Here is a 16,129-nt window from a genome sequence, read left to right on the forward strand (position 1 = left end):
GATTTTTTTTATCCGAAGAACCAACGATTTATGAAGGAAAATCATGGAAATTAACAAGGTTGCCCAAACTTTTGCAGACCACTGTAGTTTGAAGAGTAATAAAAATGACTGGGTCTGTGTCAGGTTCTTAAAAAACATTTAAATCAAACCTCAAATCACGCTTTTATCATTTAATAATTTTTTTTATACATTAACATGGACTTTAGAGAAGGAGCTGAAGCTGTATATTATATCTGAGAAAGCTGGGAGGGAACTTTTAAAACTGTAAAACTTTTTGAGGCAGCTGCTGATTTTCCATGAAACAAATGTACGAGCAAAATCTATCCAGCACCGAGCTGTATAATAAAAAAAAAATATTTAAAATAGAGCTTCATTAAGGCTCTACAGTCCTCGCACTGAAGAAAATGTACATCTTAAGTCATTTTTTCCTAAAATAAGTGCATTTGTTCTTGAATCGAGGAGGCGAGACACTTTGCCAATGGAACAATACAATTTATATTCAAAATAAGAAAAACACAATTGCATTGTCTTATTTTAAGTACAAATTATCTAATTATCTAGTTTTCAGAGTAATAAAACACATTTTATTGGCAAATCATCTCAATTACCTGCTCAAATTAAGGCTAAATACACTTAATTTAAGAAATGTTTTACTTATATCCAGATCATTTTTGCAGTCCAGATTTTTAAGTTAAACTTAATGACAAAAAAACAAAACAAAAAAAAAAACAGGAAAAAGGCAGAACAAGCACAGTCTGGATGGATTGCCTAAAGAGTCCCTAAAATTACAAAAAGAACAACACGATCAAAGGTGCTTCTAAATTAACAGTAAATGTCTGGAACAACATCCACTGGCAGGAGAGACCAATGTAGAGACAGAATAAACTTTTCCATATCTGGTAGAAACCAGACAGCATGCAAACTGTTAGGCACGGTAGTGGAGGGTTGATGGTTAGGGCTTGTTATACTGGGCAGCTTGTAGTCTTCTTTATTGTATTACAGAATACTTTAGAGTCAAATGGGCAACTTGGATTCAGCCTAAACCAAGCAATTAGCAGGACAAAGATCCCAAACAGCAGCAGATGTATAACATTGCGGCTGAAAAAGAAAAATAACTGAAGGTGAATTCATGGCTAAACCACAAAAGCTTAAACTGAGGAGGGAATGCTATGGATGAGCTGTACAGGAAAAAAAGAGCAGCAGAGCTCAGTGCACTGAAGGAATGCTAAGTTTTAGTCATTAAACAAATTAGGGTTTGACTTCCATCATTTTGATGCCCATGGTCTGTTTATTCAGCATTAAAATCTTCCCAAATAAAAAGTGTCTGACAGCAGAAACCTCTCTGACCAATCAGATACTGTAAGGCCAATTTCAAAGAGTTCCAGTTCCTCCAGAATTTCTCAAAGTAAAGCATTTTTTAATCTGGTTTGAAGGCAGTTTGCTAAATTTTGGACTGGTTCAAAGTTAAAAAAGTTCTCACTTGTTAGAGCGTCCGAGCAGACCAAAACATTTTTCACCTTTTGACAGGGGTGGCTGAGATGAACACTTCCCAGCAACAGAGCGAGAGCCACCACACCTGTGGAAGCATACAGCATCAATCACATTTTATATCAAAAATCAGCCGCAGCATTAGATCTCATCACTCACCCTTCATTCTGAGCTGGCAGAGCGCAGATCTTTGTTTGACTCTGGATGGACAGTTTAGAGTTTGATAGTTATGTCATCGCCTGAACAACCAGGATTGGTTACCAAGGAGGATCACGCCTCACCATGGTTATGAAGCTGGCGTTAAAGCCGCGGTTCCAGTTGGGCAGCAGAGTGAGCTGCAGTTTGAACACGGGGAGGTCCAAAAGGTGTTTTAATGACTTTACTTACATACCTCTAGATAAATTTTTCCCGTTTGCTCTGTGAAAACCAAGCAGCATCAATTTTCTGACAAAAATCCCAGTAAGAAAATGCAGTGGCATGAAGAACCAAACCAAAAAAGTGAAGTTAGTGTGGTGCCAGAAAAACTAAAAAAAAAAAAAAACATTAACAGTGATGGTCAAAAACAAGAAAGAAATGGAAAAAAGTGACTTTTATTCACTTGGGAAATTTATTCAGTGCTTCCATTTTAAAATAAATAGATGACATGGGATCAAAGGTAAAAATCAAACACGGATGAAAAGTACACTAGTGTAACAAAAAAAAAGGTGATCAAATGCCAATACAATCTTTTAGTTATAACATAAAAATATACTTTCATACATTTAAAGACCACTTTGCGGCCGCCCCCCAAAAGACATCAAAATGCAGCAAACGATTCATCAAGTATCGAGTGGCTTTTGGAGAGACAGCAGTAGTAACGCTTCAGTGGAGGCCCTTCAGCTTGTAGTCATCAGGATTCAATCTTTAGTGTTGGATTTTTACCCAAACAGCAGTGTTACCAATCAAGTTTGTCATTTCAATGCCCTTTTAAAAGACAAACTAATGCAACCCGACAGATAGTAAAGTGCTTGTGCGACACTTCCGGTTGTTCTCGAGGCCAACGAATGGTTTATTTAACAAAAAGAAGAAGCATTTTCAACGGTTTCGCCAAGACAGTGAAGAAGAGACGATGTGGCAGTGCTTGTCAACACCTTGGAGGAATGCTCTTTAATGTTGGAACACAACTGAACCACAAACCCTTTGCGAGAGGATATCAAATACTGTCACTGGAGCTGAGCAGGAAGCACCCTTCGAAACGAGGAGGGGGTCCTCCCCGCCCGTGTGAATAAAGACGGGACACGAATACTCAGAGGAGTTACATTGCATGAAAAGAAGCCGTGACAAGTATTCATGAGTGCACCTTTGTACAGGATGATTCAGGAGTGCCCGGTGGAGAGAAAATAAAACAACAAAGCTCTAAACATCAGAGAAATCCCGTTATGATAAAAACACATAACGCCTTCGTAAACTGGAACAACGCTTCCATGACAAAAATATTTTAAAAAGCTAAAGAAAACAAACAAAATAAAGAGCATTATTTTCTTAAGCCCTGTCAACAACCCCCCTTCTTCAAAACATCCAGAAAACAGAAAACGGGATGTTTTAACAAATAAAAGGGTCCTTAAAATAATCGGAGCCGTTTTTATTTCTGACACACAAACCCGCTGCTACACCATCAGTTAAAAAGCAGCGGAATAAAAACACCTAATAGTACCATGATGTATGAGAAAGGCAAATGGATGTGACTAGAAGGAGAACCGGTTAGAACCGCCCTCCCCGTCAGACAGAAAGAAGATGGTTCTGAGCAGCAAACCACTGATGTCAGCCTGACGGTGCAGCTTCCTGTAGAATCAGAAACGGTCCTAAACGGGTCAAACGAATGTCTCCACCTTAAGGCCTGAATTATCCAGAAGAGGAAGGGTGTTAGGTTTTAGGTTTCAACCATGACAGCGCTGAACTAAGAAATATTTCATGTCAAAATGGAGGTTCTCCCACATGCTTGCTTCATAACAACCAACATCAACCTGAAGCTATCACTGTGACATCACAGTAGATATTCAGACTGTGCTGGGCGGGGAGGCGGGATGATGGATCTAAAACCAGTCTATTTCCCCGTTTTCTTTGGCACAGCACCTCTCTTGGCCTGCCACAGGTGGTTGTGGATGGTCAAGGCGTCCACGCTGACTGACACCGTCTTGGCAGGGATGACGGTGAACTGTTTGCGATCAGAGCTGTACTTGTACAGCTTGTCGATCATCTTCTTGCTGATGCTCTTGGGTCCGGTGCCCGTCAGCTTATGGATCTCCTCGGTGTCAGGGAAGTACGAGTAGAGCGCCCGGAACTGGCAGCCGCCGTCACGAAACAGGATCATCAGGTGGTTGGATTCGCATTTCTCCAGCTCCTGATAACGGAGCACAGACAAAATAAAACTAATGAAGACAACAATCCTGGTTCAAAACATTGGAAGGAAGAAAAACCAAAAGATCATACTGGTTGGTTTTTAAACTGTCCTGCTTAATGACACTTAATGTTTTTAAGCTTCCCTTTCTTTTCAAATGAATGGAAAACTGTGATGTTCATCGGTGTTTAGCTCTCTTCACTCGATCAATAAGTCAAACCCAGTGCAAACAGTTACATTCAGTATCTGACAAACAGGAACAAAGCAGCAAGGTTCTAGATCAGGTCGTGTAAAGATATCTAAAGCTGAGTTGGGCTGGAAAACAATCCAGGAATGCCTGGATTAGTTATTAAACAGCAGCAAACTTTAACTATGCCTCACCTCAACTGACAGGTAAGGGGAGCAATAACCAGAAAAATGTGTATGGACAGTTAATCTAAGCTGCAGAACTGACCTCCAGGATCTGGTTCTTCTGGGGCTCGTTGACTTTCCCTGCCAGGCAGCAGTGAGAGATTGCATTATGTATGATTGGCTTATTTGACTTGGCACTCGGCTCCTTGAATAGTTTAGGACCTAAAAAAGAAAAAAAGAAAAGAATAACATTATAAGGAAGCAAAACAAGACTGATAAATCGGAATAAAATGAAGATAAAAAAAATGACCAAAAACAACAATAAAACCAAACAAAGATTAGATTGGCCTAATTTTTCCATACGAATTCAGAGCTGTTGAAACTACAAACTAAAGCCAGAGGAGATCTGAGTCTCTTTCTCACCAGTGTATTCTGCCATGGAGGTGATGGAGGATGCAGTGGAGCCGTTGTCCCAGTCTCTCTCTGCGGCTCGGCTGTTGTTACGACTGCCTGGAAACGACTCCACTGAGTCACAGCTGGACATGGAAAGAAAAAAAAAAAGGAAAAGATAATTCATTAATCAACAGATCAACAATTAACAAGCTTACAAATACAAATGCAATCAGTTTGTAATTTACCGCTGAGAGCCGGCTCCTCCGGAGTTGACGCTGTCGGCTTCGTTTGTAGCTGCAGAGGCCAGAGACAGATTGGAGCCTGACTGGGCGTTGCTCAGGTTGTCAGCTGCAAGCAACAAATAAGAGCATCAAGATTTAATTATGCAGCCATTTGTTAAGCTTTTTACCAAAGCAGACAGAAAAGATGTGAATCAGAAGCAGGCTAAAGAGAAAAAAGGTGAAGTTTCTTACGTGTGGAAGAGCACTTGGAGAAATGATCACTGGATTCCTCTCTGATGACTGCCTTGTGTTTGTGTTTCTGCTTGGGTTTGGGTGTTTTGGGTTTCACCAGGCCTTGCTCCTCTAACATCTCCTGCTGCTTCCTCCGCAGGTACTCCTGCTTTATTAGCTCCCTTCGCGTCTTCTCCTCCTCTTTACGCAGACGCTCCTCCTCGGCCTTTCGTCTAGTCGAAATGAAACGTACATTTCAGCATTCTGTGGAGTGATACGACACCTGTGCTGTCGCTGAGGAAGTGAGCTACCTGGCTTCGTCCCGTTTTAGTTCGGACTCTGCCTCTAGTTGCTGTTTGCGGATGCGCGCCTCTTCAGCTTTCTTCTGTTGTTTCAGCAGGAATGCCGCCCGCTTCTTAGCAAGTTCGTCTTCGGCTTTCTGCTCATCCTGGAACATGGAAAATTATATACACCATTTCATCAATTTTTCTTTAAAAATTGGGCATTTTTTCCACATTTAACCTTCAGCATTGATGTTCAGTAGTTGCTGAAGTGTTGACTGCCTTTAACTGTAGTAGAGGAAAGAGTTATGAAATGACGGAATGTATTTTTCCATCCTGCTCCTCCTGGAAGCACCAAACATTTCCTACTTTTTGAAGCATTTAGGAACACTGCATTAAGACCAGAACTAAAAATGTTTTCCAAATGCTCCATGATCCATCATGAAGAAAGAAAGATTTTCCGCTTTACCTTAAAGAAGAAGCCCAGGACAGACTTCTGCTCTCCATCGCCATCCTCCATCTGTCTGTCCTCAGATGCCTCCTCTTCCTCGGGGGCCTTCAGCTCAGACAGATCCACCTCTATGAGGTGGGCTTTGCTGCGCTGCGCCTCTTCTGAAGACACGCCCTCTTTCCCTTGCGATCTGTGCTCTCCCTCTCTCTGCGAACCAGGCAGGCACTCGTCCAACAGTTCTGGAGCAGAGAGAGAGGTCAGGTCTACGCGGGTCGGCAGGCGCATGTTGGCCTCGTCATGAAGGCGAAAGGTGGCGCTCCTGATGTGCCCGGATCCCGGTCTGTCCATGATCTCTGCGGGTGTGGGTCTTTTGGGGCTGCCGGGCTGCTCAGCTCTAGGGGACCTGCCCCCTGCTAACTGCCGTGGGTTTGGGAATGTCTCGGATCCCCCTTGAGAAGGCGTGGGGGTCCTGGGGGCCTGTCGGCTCTGGTCCTTAGCAAACTTTAACTCAGAGGGCTTTGACCTGGAGCTCCGGCCCGAGCTTAGCTTGGGGGGTTTCCTGGTTGGAGCGCTGCTGGTCCCAGAGAGGTGCTCCACAAAGTGAAAGCCTCCTCCTGCCTTTGAGTCTCCATTCTTATCCCCTGTGTGAGGAGGAGGTGGTGGAGCGGCACCAGCTGGGGATTGTACATTCTGTTTCATCAGCATCTCCTGCTGCAGTGACAGCTGCATCATCTGCTGCTGGATGCTGCCGATGGCCTCGTTCAGCAGCTCGATGGAGCGGCTGCACTCGTTCAGGTCCAACTCTTCATCTAGATAAAAGCTTCCACCGTTTCCCTTCTTGTCTGCTTCTAAGGCACCTGGAGGGCCCGTGCCCTCCCCCTCCTTCTCCCCCCGCAGGGTATCAACACACATATCGTCTTTACTTAAGGGTCCTTTCTCCCCATTCAGCTCGTCTTTACAGATGTCGGCTTTTAGTGAGCTGGGTAACGTGTCGCTTCTTCCTCCACCTTTCTTAACGATGTGCAGAAAGGCTGCTTTCCCCAGCTTCTGCCTCTGCCGCGCTGCCAGCACCTCCATCTTCTTCTTCTGGTGCTCGATGGCGCGGCGCTTCTCCTCTAGCTGCATCCGGAGCTGAACGATTTCAGAGGCCAGCACATTTGTACCACCCTCACCCGGGCGAGAGCATCCCCCTGAGGGAGACGACGGGCTCTGATCTCTCTTGATTCTCCAGGAATTGGACAGGGGCCCGCTGCTCTCTGATCCGTCTGGAGTGGTCCTCTGAGAGCTGGAGGCACTGGAGCGCAGGTCGTGATTGCTGCCGAAGCGCTGCTGCTGAGCTTTACGCTCAGCGAAGGATGTCATGCGCACGCTGCCGCTAGCCATGCTACTAGCTTGGGAGTGTGTGCTGAGGCAGGGGCTGGAGCGTCCACTGCCTCCATTGAAGTCCTTGTCTTCATGTTCTTTAACATTCAGGTCCTCCTGGAGCTTGGCTGATTCTTCTTCATCAGCGTCGCTGTAAGCTTTCCTCGGATGGTTCGAGTCTTTAGTGGTCAGAGCTTCATCCAGATCTTCTTCCTCCTCATCCAGGTCTCCTAGCTCAGCCTCTGGGCCATTGATATTCTTTGGTTCCTCAGAATCTGAATGGAGGTAGAAACCTTCAGCCGTTTCTCTGCTGGTGAGGACTGGTCTGAAATCAGACTGCCGCTGCTCCTCTGGCAGAATGTCTTCCTTGCCTGGAGGAGAAACCTGGCTGAGATCAGACGGGGCTTTTCTTCGGACTGCGGCAGAAGGTCCATCTCCTCGGCGTAAAGAGCCCCTACCTGCTGAGCGAGGCCCCTCCCCACTCTCCTCCTCTTTGTTCAGGCAGACAGACTTCTCCTTAGCTGTTTTCAGGACAGCAGGCATCAGTGGTTCCAGGTAAAAGCCCTCAGAAGCAGCTTTGGCTCCTGCTCCTGCTGTATCCACCCGTTTTGGGATGGTGGAGGCATCAGTCCTGGAAACAACTAAAGTTTCTTCCCCGTCCTCCATGTTGACATTACTCAGAAGATTGTGGCCGTTGATTCTTCTCATGGCAGCGATTGACGACTGCTGGACGGCGCCCTGATGTTTGGGCGTGATGTTGGTGATGTTGGACGCCAGGCTGTCCTTACTAATTGAGCGAGCCAGACTCACACTATCACCAGAGGCCACGTCTGCGTCGCTGTCAGTGGCTGAGTGGAGCATGAAGGGGCTGAGCGTAGACAGGGGTCTGAAAAAAAGGAGAACATTTATTATGTTCAGTTTATCTTTACAGGCCAATGGTTACCTTTACTGGAGGCTGAACTATTTCATCTCAACAGTTTGTTTTCTCTAAATCTGACAGGAAACAAAAGTATTCCCACAGCATGATGATGCCACCTCCGTGTTTTCTGAACCATTTTGTATTCTTGCACATCTTCCCCATAACCAGCCGTCTCTAGTCTCACCTATGAATGTCTGCAGCTCATAGGCGGATCTACTGGGGTGGCATAGGGTGGCAAATGCCACCCTAAATGACAGCCTTGCCACCCCTGCTGCCACCCCAGCTGGCGGTAGGGGTGGCGAGGCTTATAAATTATGGATCATTTGAGAATTACGACCGCTAATTTCCAATGTCGGACTGCAGTGAATGCAGCACGAGATGACGCGAGAGCGACTGAGACTGATTAGTTTTGAAAACCGAATGGGGCAAAGTGAGGGAGCCAGGGGTCATGGAGAGAGGAGACACAGGATGAAACAGGGAAAAATTGATTAACTATCTATCGAGAAATTAAAACATAATGAAAGCACAATGTTGCTAGCATAGCTGCAATGCTGATTTTGAGATGATAAAAATCAGGTTGCAGAACGTTATTTCTCTAACTAGTTAGGCCTGACGTCTCAGGCTCATAAAAAAATATTTGCGGTCAACTATGACAGAAAAGAGACGATCAAGTTTGGTTGTACTCAAATCAAAGCGCACAAAGGCATTGGATCTAAATAAAGTTGTGAAGCGTTTTGCTGAGCAACATGGAAATCGCTGCATTCACCTGTTATAGTCATGTCAACTTTATGTTATGCTCTCTGGTGAGCCTTTACAGACCTGTTACATTTTGTTTTGGCACCTGAGAAAATCTGATATTCCCTTTAATAAAACCAAAAGTGTTAAAAGTAAAGTTAAAAATGTGACATTGGTGTAAATCCTGCTTAATATGAAGCAGTGTTGTTGTTTCTTTTTTGTATATATAGTATGAAACTATCCAGAAATGACTTGTATGTACCTTCTCACAAAATGTTTTGTACTTTTTCAGACTGGAAGCCAAATGTATTTTTATGTTGCTTCTTTTCAGATTTGTGGAGATTTTGATGTAACATACAGTACCTGCCTTTTTGTTGATTTATTGATACAGCAGCTATATCTACAGCATATTTACATGCATGAAATGTCCCTTTCATATTGCCTTAACTGCTGTATGTCAAGTTACTGAGGAACAAATGTGGTAAATGTGTGTTCAGAGTAAACAATACATAGATGTCTGGTACCTTGTTTGGGTGCCTTGACCCATTTATTTCTACTGTGTAGTTATGCTCACTTTAGTCCAGCTTAGTCCATAGATCTCTGATAGGTAACTTTTTCTTTCTATAGTTTCTTCTTGTGCAAATGCTGCAAAGCTGCCTCTCTGACAGTCAATCTCACACATCTATGACTCAGCACCTGTGTCTTACTTTAATACCTTTCCTGTGATAATGCCCCTCTAGAAGTAGTGTTATCATTCTTCTATCTCCTATTAAGTGAGATCACATTGTACGATGTATTATTAATATGAACTGTTTCACATGAAACACTAGTACTGTACATACTATTCTCACCAAACTGTGATAACTGTGATTAAATTCAGTGTAAACAAACGCCATATGTTGCCACCCCTTAAAAATCCCTGCCCCCCTCTCGCCACCCCATAATTATTTTTCTAGATCCGCCCCTGCTGCAGCTAATGTTACTGTGAATTTCCATGTTGACTTTCCTGGTCAGACAGTCAGTCCAAGATGGTGGTGTCAAACCTTTATCACACTCACAGGCAGCATCTATTTGATTTGACTTTTTAATACAAAACTTAACAGGTTTTCCTGTTGAACAAACATTTAATCCCAGTAATGGGAATAGGAGAACTCTTTCTGTATTCAGGCAAGGTTTTAAATACTCTGCATTAAAAAGCTGCTTAACGTTCAATGTTATGTTATCTACAAAAACCCAAAACATTAAGAAACAGATCTTGTAAATCCCGTTATTGTCCCACTATGTGTAAATATTGCATTCTGACCCTCCCTTTTGGAGCAGTGGGCTGCCATCGAGTGGCTGCAGGGGAGCAATCAGGGGTTTTGCTCAGAGACTCAGAGTGGAGACTGTGGAGAATCGAACCGGGTACCTGCAACCTTCTCAGAGCACAGGCGCACTCCTCTAACCACTAGGCCAACACTGTTCTGTACCTAAGATTTTTTATTTTAAAATTTTGCCACCAGTTCTTGATTCCATTCATTCAGTTACCTTCAGATAGGAGGAATTATAGGAGTTATCGGCTAAATCTTCTTTAAATATCTCCATGGTTTCATCATTCATATGTTTGCTATCTTGAATCTCTATCAAGTTTTGTTTTTGCAAATGTTTCAAAACAAACTTACCAGTTCTTCACAGAACAGCTGTAGAAATACATCGACTTAATTCACAAAAAGATGGACTCTTTTTTTTAGATTACCACTGACAAATACTGGCCACAGATTCCTGTAGGGGTACAGTGGAAAATTTTTCCTTCCACTATTTTTTCTCCCTTTATATTTATTCAGATTTTTCATTATACAGAGCTAACATGCCATGATAGCCGCCACAAAACACTAACTTAAACTAAGGTTATAACATTTTAGTTATTAGTACCCAGATGATGTCAGCTCACACATAATCCAGGAGAGGCCTCCATGTCCACATTGGCATGCATGTTATTACATTTCTGAATGGCATGCTTCTTTGTGGAGGTCAATCATGTAAAAACCCAATAAAATGTGGCAAAAATTGAAATTCTTTGGGGTGTGAATACTTTTTCAGGGTACTGTGAATACTTGTATTTTGGTGAAGCACCTTTGCCTTTTGTCGGTCCACGTTGCAGCAGATCCTCTGAGTTGTTGTTTGTCCATCTGTGTCAGGGAGTTGGACCGGTTTCTTGGACCTAGAGCAAAAATAAAAAAGGTCCAATAAGAACATGAACCAGATCCTTCATTCTTATGCCCAATTTGCACTGTGCGATCATCGGCCGCCCAACCTATCTCTTGGATTATTTCTTTATGCACTTTTACCAGACTTTGATGCGCTTTATAATGGACATTTTGCGGAACTTTCTCATTTATTAATTAAAGGACATAAATGTTTGATCAAACATTTTCAATCTACAGAACTCATTAATTTAGTATTAGTAAATGAATGAATAAACATTCAGCAGGCTGATGTTTATTTTTCTAATACTGCCCATAAAGTTGAGATATACCTGGTCTTAACTTCTCTCTGTAAACTAGCATCCCAACTGGCTCTCTTTTCCCCAGACACATGATTCATTTTCCCTCTTTGTAATTTGTATGGATGTCAAGCAGCACAGATAAATGTCACCCTGATCTGGTGCAGGCTTGGAAAGTCGCTTATTGTTTAGTAGGTAACAGTGACGGTGCGAGGTTCAAGCATCAAATTTGAAGTGGAGGCAGAGATGAAGAGTTGCACATAATTTAGTCTGTCATGCAATAATAGTATAAGTTTTATTTCTTTTAAATTGCACAGTGTAGGAAGGACAGTCTTGTATTTACCTCCGCTGTCATCACCTTGCTGCTTCTGTTGTCTCTGCCTGAGAGGGAGCAGTGGGTGTGAGGGACTGAAGGTGGGACCCCCTTTACTGAGAGCAAACAAAACAAACACAAACAGTAAAACCTCCAGTGCAAAAAAATAAATTAAAAAAAAAAAAACAAAAAAAAAAAACAAGACAAACAATTTTCTCACAAGGTATAACAGAGACAACATTTTAACAGCTGGAATGAGTTTAGATAATCTAATTAATGACACAGATAGGGCTGAAACAATCAACTGGATTAATCCTGATTAATATAATATATTAATATAAAATATATTGAAATAATCGTCAACTAATTCAATAATTGATTAATTGTTAACTGGAGTATGGAGACTTTAAACCAGGCCTTTAACTGACAGGGCAACCAAATTAGAGCAATACTTATACCAAAGCTGTAAAAAAATATGTAAATGTTTTGCATTTAAGATGAAAAAACATTTTCAACTGTCAATATGTTCTATCCAGAACTTGTCGAGTTGAAATGTTTTAGTTTCCCCTTGTTGAATTTCCTAAATAAAAAAATCTTCTTTAAGGAACCTTTGGCTACCCATTTAATAATCGATTATTTGAAAAAATAGTGAACAGATAAATCGATTTGCAAAATAATCATTGGTTGCAGCCCTAGACACAGAAGTACACTGAACTGGAAAGAGGATGATAAGGGGAATGTAAAGAAAGATGAGAAAAGACTTACAGAGGGTCAGAGCCTTCAGGGTGCAGGAAGTACCTGTTACAGACTTCAGGGCTGCTCTGGTTCTCTGCCACGCCAGGACTGGTCAGAAAGCTGCGCTTGGTGGCGTTAGAGATGGGCACTGATGGGCGGGCACTCTTGGGATGAGCTATGGCTCGAGCTAAACAGAAAACGGTAAATGATTAGAACTTTAAATAATGCTGCGTGTTGAGCGGAGCTGAAACCTTGCATTAAATCCCCTCCTCCTGAGAGGTAAGATTGACTGGATGCGATTCCTACCATCTTTAAACTCTTGAAGGTCTCTGGGTTGAACAAACTCTGGTTTGACCGTCTCAAACCACCAGAACAGTTCAGCGATGAACACCATGACGTTGTGCTGCAGAGAGAGTGAGAAGCATGGACAGGAGGGTTGGCATTCAAAAGGCAGGGAAACAGCTGGATTGTTTTGGTAAAGAAACTCTAAATCCTTCAGGTTTGGTACCTTGAGAACAAGCGGTGAATAGAGCATGTCCTCCATCGTCAGATAGCAGCTTTTATTCAGATATTCGCTGGCAAACTCTCTCAGCAGCTGGATGTTGTACAGACTATCAGCGATGGAGGGAACTTCCTTCAGGCAAATATCTGATCAGAGAGGCAGAGAGCGGGTCGGGTCAGATCAGGATACAGCTCAATGACCTCACGGCTGGAAACATCACACTGGGCACAGAGGAACCTTTGGCCATATGCGCCTAATAAAAATAGCATCACACATGGATGCTACATTCAGTGTGGTGCTGTCAAGTGTTTCCTACCTTCTAGCTTCATGATATCAGGGCAGTAGAAATGAACCACTGCGAGCAGTGCAGCTCCATCACAAACGTCCCTCATGAGGTCCTCCAGCAGGGGGAAGAAGGGCAGCTGGCGACCGGACGCATGCTCTCGGCGGTACCGGACCTAACCAGCAGGGGGAGATGTTCAGGCTTTCAAAAAATAGAAACAAATATCATCCCTAAAGTAACAAGAGGCAGAGCTTTGAATTAATGCCGGGTCTGAAAGGCATCAATCAAAGCAGCTCAAAAGCAACTGATGAAGGCAGTGGGTCAGGGTTCCCCCAGGAAAACAAAGGTTGTCATTTTAGAAACCTCTTTGAAATTGAACAATAATCTACCAGATTAGGGAGAACCCTGAAGAACTGGTTAGCTGGGAGATGGAGGTGAAGGTGTTAGATTGTGGCATGAACATCAGAGAGGAAGGTCAGCCTCTGGTTGTTAAGCAGATCGCTGCAGAGGAAACCCAGTTTAACTACGCTGCACGAAGCAGCTGACTGGGATGGAAACTGGACTAATCACTGGCCCACTTAGAGACAGCGAGGGAAATCAGCACTGGGTGTCCAGCGTCACAGTTACTGCAAATACTAAAAAAAAAAGCTGATGATAAAAGGTCTGTTTAGCCTTTTATTCGTGGGATTTTAATAAAAATAAACTTCTTAGATACATCACTGCTATTTGGAGACATTCAGATGGTTCAATGTTTGTAAAGTTTTAACCACAAACTTGAAAAACTTCCATTTGATTTTATTCGATAAACCAACACTTGGTGCATAACTTTGGGAAATGAAAACAAAGTATGGATTTTAGTCAAATGCTTTTTTTAAAGCAGTTAGAAAAATCTGAAGAAAAATAAAAATGTAGTAATGGAGGTTTGGCTCAGATACAATAAACATTTAGTAACCTACTGATGAATCGTTCTGAAATCCATACGTTATCTTTAACTCCAGTGTTTTGCACTCCTTTATGTTAAACTTAGCTTAATTTAAGAATAAAAATACCCTGATATTTGTGGTTGCGACCGTAAAACAGTGAAAAGGTCCAAGAGGTATTTTTGACACAATCAGATGATCAATATTAGTGATGTTGCTTGGAAGCAGTGAACAAACAGTGAAGCGTTCACTTTTAAGGGCTGTATGATATCAGAGGATAGTTTGGCTAAATATTATGACTGCAATGTCAGTCATCATCATCATCTGTGTAAGCGGGTTCTACTGCAGGTATAGGTTCTGACTTGGAGTAATTTGTATAAAAAAAGACTAATAGACAGCTTTAAAGAAAAACCTTTTGGAACAGAAAAAAGAACAGTTCTAGAAGCATCTCACATTTAGTACAACATAACCAACTAGAAACATCTACACCTAAAATTAACACAAATCAAACAATTTAAGCTTTAACCTGCGCTATTCTATAAACCTACAGGTCACAGCGGCTACAGTTAGCAACCAATTAAAGGCTCAACATACAGTGCTATGATAAAACCAATCCTGTGATTGCACATTTTTTTTTTTTACCTTTGTTGCTTTGCTAAATGTCTTGATTTAACTATCAGAGAAAGATAGACTTAATAAATACAAAAATGCTTTTTTCCAATGATGATTTATATTATCAGGGGGAAGAAATAATCGAAACAAAAAAAAAAAAAAAAAACTTTCAATACAGCAAACTAAGAAACCCTTAGTGGTGTAGGCTCTGCTGGAGAAAATATGAAGCGATTCTCAAACACTAATATTCTGAGATTGCCCAATGAAACTTCCTTAATGGAGGCAGGTAAAGACTGAGATAGACAACATTCTAGGTACTGATTGGCTGCTATTAAAATCCTGAAAATGTGTAGCTACACCAGAGATCAAAAATACATGAACCACTGATTACTGGAGATAAATGGAGACAATATAATGGATGCATTTACTGCTACCCAGTTATACAGTGGAAGCAGAAAGTGAAGGAGGAGTATAGTATGGAGGCTCTAACTGCTCACATATAATTGAAGTCTGATTATTTTGTGAGGAGATGCTAACTATAGTGAGATGCATCCCTGACTGAAGTGATTCGCACAGATGGTTATAATATATTAACTGTCCATCTTCATTTCACATTCTGTGTCAATCTCCTCCCTGGATTCTGGATACTATTTCGATTATCTTCCCATGCACTCTTAAATATATTCTGTGTGTATCAAGAAATGTTTAGCAATCTGTGCTCATATGTGTTTGTTTAAAAATAAACAAAAAGAAAAGCTACTCAAGGAGAAAACTTGGGATTGCAGGGAAACCTTTCATGAAGATTAATCCAACAGGACATAATCAACTTCTCCAGGTCAAAACAAAACTTCCATTACATTATAAAATACCACAGCAAAAAAAGGGGGACCAATACTCCTGTATAGGGATATAGGGGGTTTTAATAAAGTCGACTAACATATGACTTCAGTCATCACTGGGTTTAGGTGGCCATTATTATTCCACAAAGGACCAGGTTGCTTTGGTCAAATTATTCTGTTTAAACATTGAATCATCATTAAAAAAAGGCATCTTGTATTAACTCTGGTCATTTCTAAGCTGGTTTATTATCAGATATTTTTTTCTGTTTAACAAAGAGAATCAGTAAGTATCAGGATAACACTTTATCCAGCAGTGTAAGGGAGCCTTCCGCTGACCAGAGCAGAGCACTGTACCACATCATAGAGATCCTCTGGCTCCAGCATGCAGTGGGCCAGCTCGGTCACGGCATCAGGCTGACACATACACAAAGCAGAGTCACTGTCAGAGGAACAGTTCATTTAGTGTGAGAACGCAGAATAGAGCGAGAGAGACTGGTGGGAAGATGACAAAAGCAGATCAGTGAGGAGAGGCTGCCAAGGATGGGTCTGCAAAGCAAAGGAGAGGTGTGGGCATGGGGTAGCTCAGTAGTCTACCTCTGAACAGGCAACTAACCACACATCGGCACGACCTGGT

At 42.1% G+C, this 16,129-nt stretch overlaps 2 protein-coding genes across 4 annotated transcripts in view; both read right to left on the minus strand.

Annotated features, from left to right (window-relative positions):
* The window catches only part of LOC107098095, an 8,094-nt gene extending 6,141 nt beyond the window's left edge, over nucleotides 1-1,953 (minus strand). The window contains exons 1-2 of the mRNA XM_015395556.1: nucleotides 1,648-1,953; nucleotides 1,481-1,576 (exon numbers count right to left, since the gene is read on the minus strand). Coding sequence (XP_015251042.1) covers nucleotides 1,481-1,576; nucleotides 1,648-1,654 — 103 coding nt within the window. The 5' untranslated portion in view covers nucleotides 1,655-1,953. The remainder of the gene's footprint in view (nucleotides 1-1,480; nucleotides 1,577-1,647) is intronic.
* A 170-nt stretch (nucleotides 1,954-2,123) lies between these two features.
* Nucleotides 2,124-16,129, minus strand: part of camsap1 (calmodulin regulated spectrin associated protein 1) — a 34,113-nt gene continuing 20,107 nt past the window's right edge. The window contains exons 7-19 of one of the 3 annotated variants that reach the window (XM_015395573.1): nucleotides 13,158-13,299; nucleotides 12,848-12,987; nucleotides 12,646-12,742; nucleotides 12,403-12,526; nucleotides 11,635-11,720; nucleotides 10,922-11,009; nucleotides 5,812-8,041; nucleotides 5,373-5,509; nucleotides 5,083-5,294; nucleotides 4,855-4,957; nucleotides 4,640-4,752; nucleotides 4,320-4,438; nucleotides 2,124-3,868 (exon numbers count right to left, since the gene is read on the minus strand). In XM_015395573.1, coding sequence (XP_015251059.1) covers nucleotides 3,572-3,868; nucleotides 4,320-4,438; nucleotides 4,640-4,752; nucleotides 4,855-4,957; nucleotides 5,083-5,294; nucleotides 5,373-5,509; nucleotides 5,812-8,041; nucleotides 10,922-11,009; nucleotides 11,635-11,720; nucleotides 12,403-12,526; nucleotides 12,646-12,742; nucleotides 12,848-12,987; nucleotides 13,158-13,299 — 3,888 coding nt within the window. In that variant the 3' untranslated portion in view covers nucleotides 2,124-3,571. Of the gene's footprint in view, nucleotides 3,869-4,319; nucleotides 4,439-4,639; nucleotides 4,753-4,854; nucleotides 4,958-5,082; nucleotides 5,295-5,372; nucleotides 5,510-5,811; nucleotides 8,042-10,921; nucleotides 11,010-11,634; nucleotides 11,721-12,369; nucleotides 12,527-12,645; nucleotides 12,743-12,847; nucleotides 12,988-13,157; nucleotides 13,300-16,129 lie in introns of all 3 variants that reach the window. The other 2 variants (XM_015395571.1, XM_015395572.1) reach the window with 2 other exon arrangements.

This window comes from Cyprinodon variegatus, unplaced genomic scaffold (genome assembly GCF_000732505.1).
Source record: "Cyprinodon variegatus isolate N-32 unplaced genomic scaffold, C_variegatus-1.0 Scaffold746, whole genome shotgun sequence".
Lineage (NCBI taxonomy): Eukaryota > Metazoa > Chordata > Actinopteri > Cyprinodontiformes > Cyprinodontidae > Cyprinodon > Cyprinodon variegatus.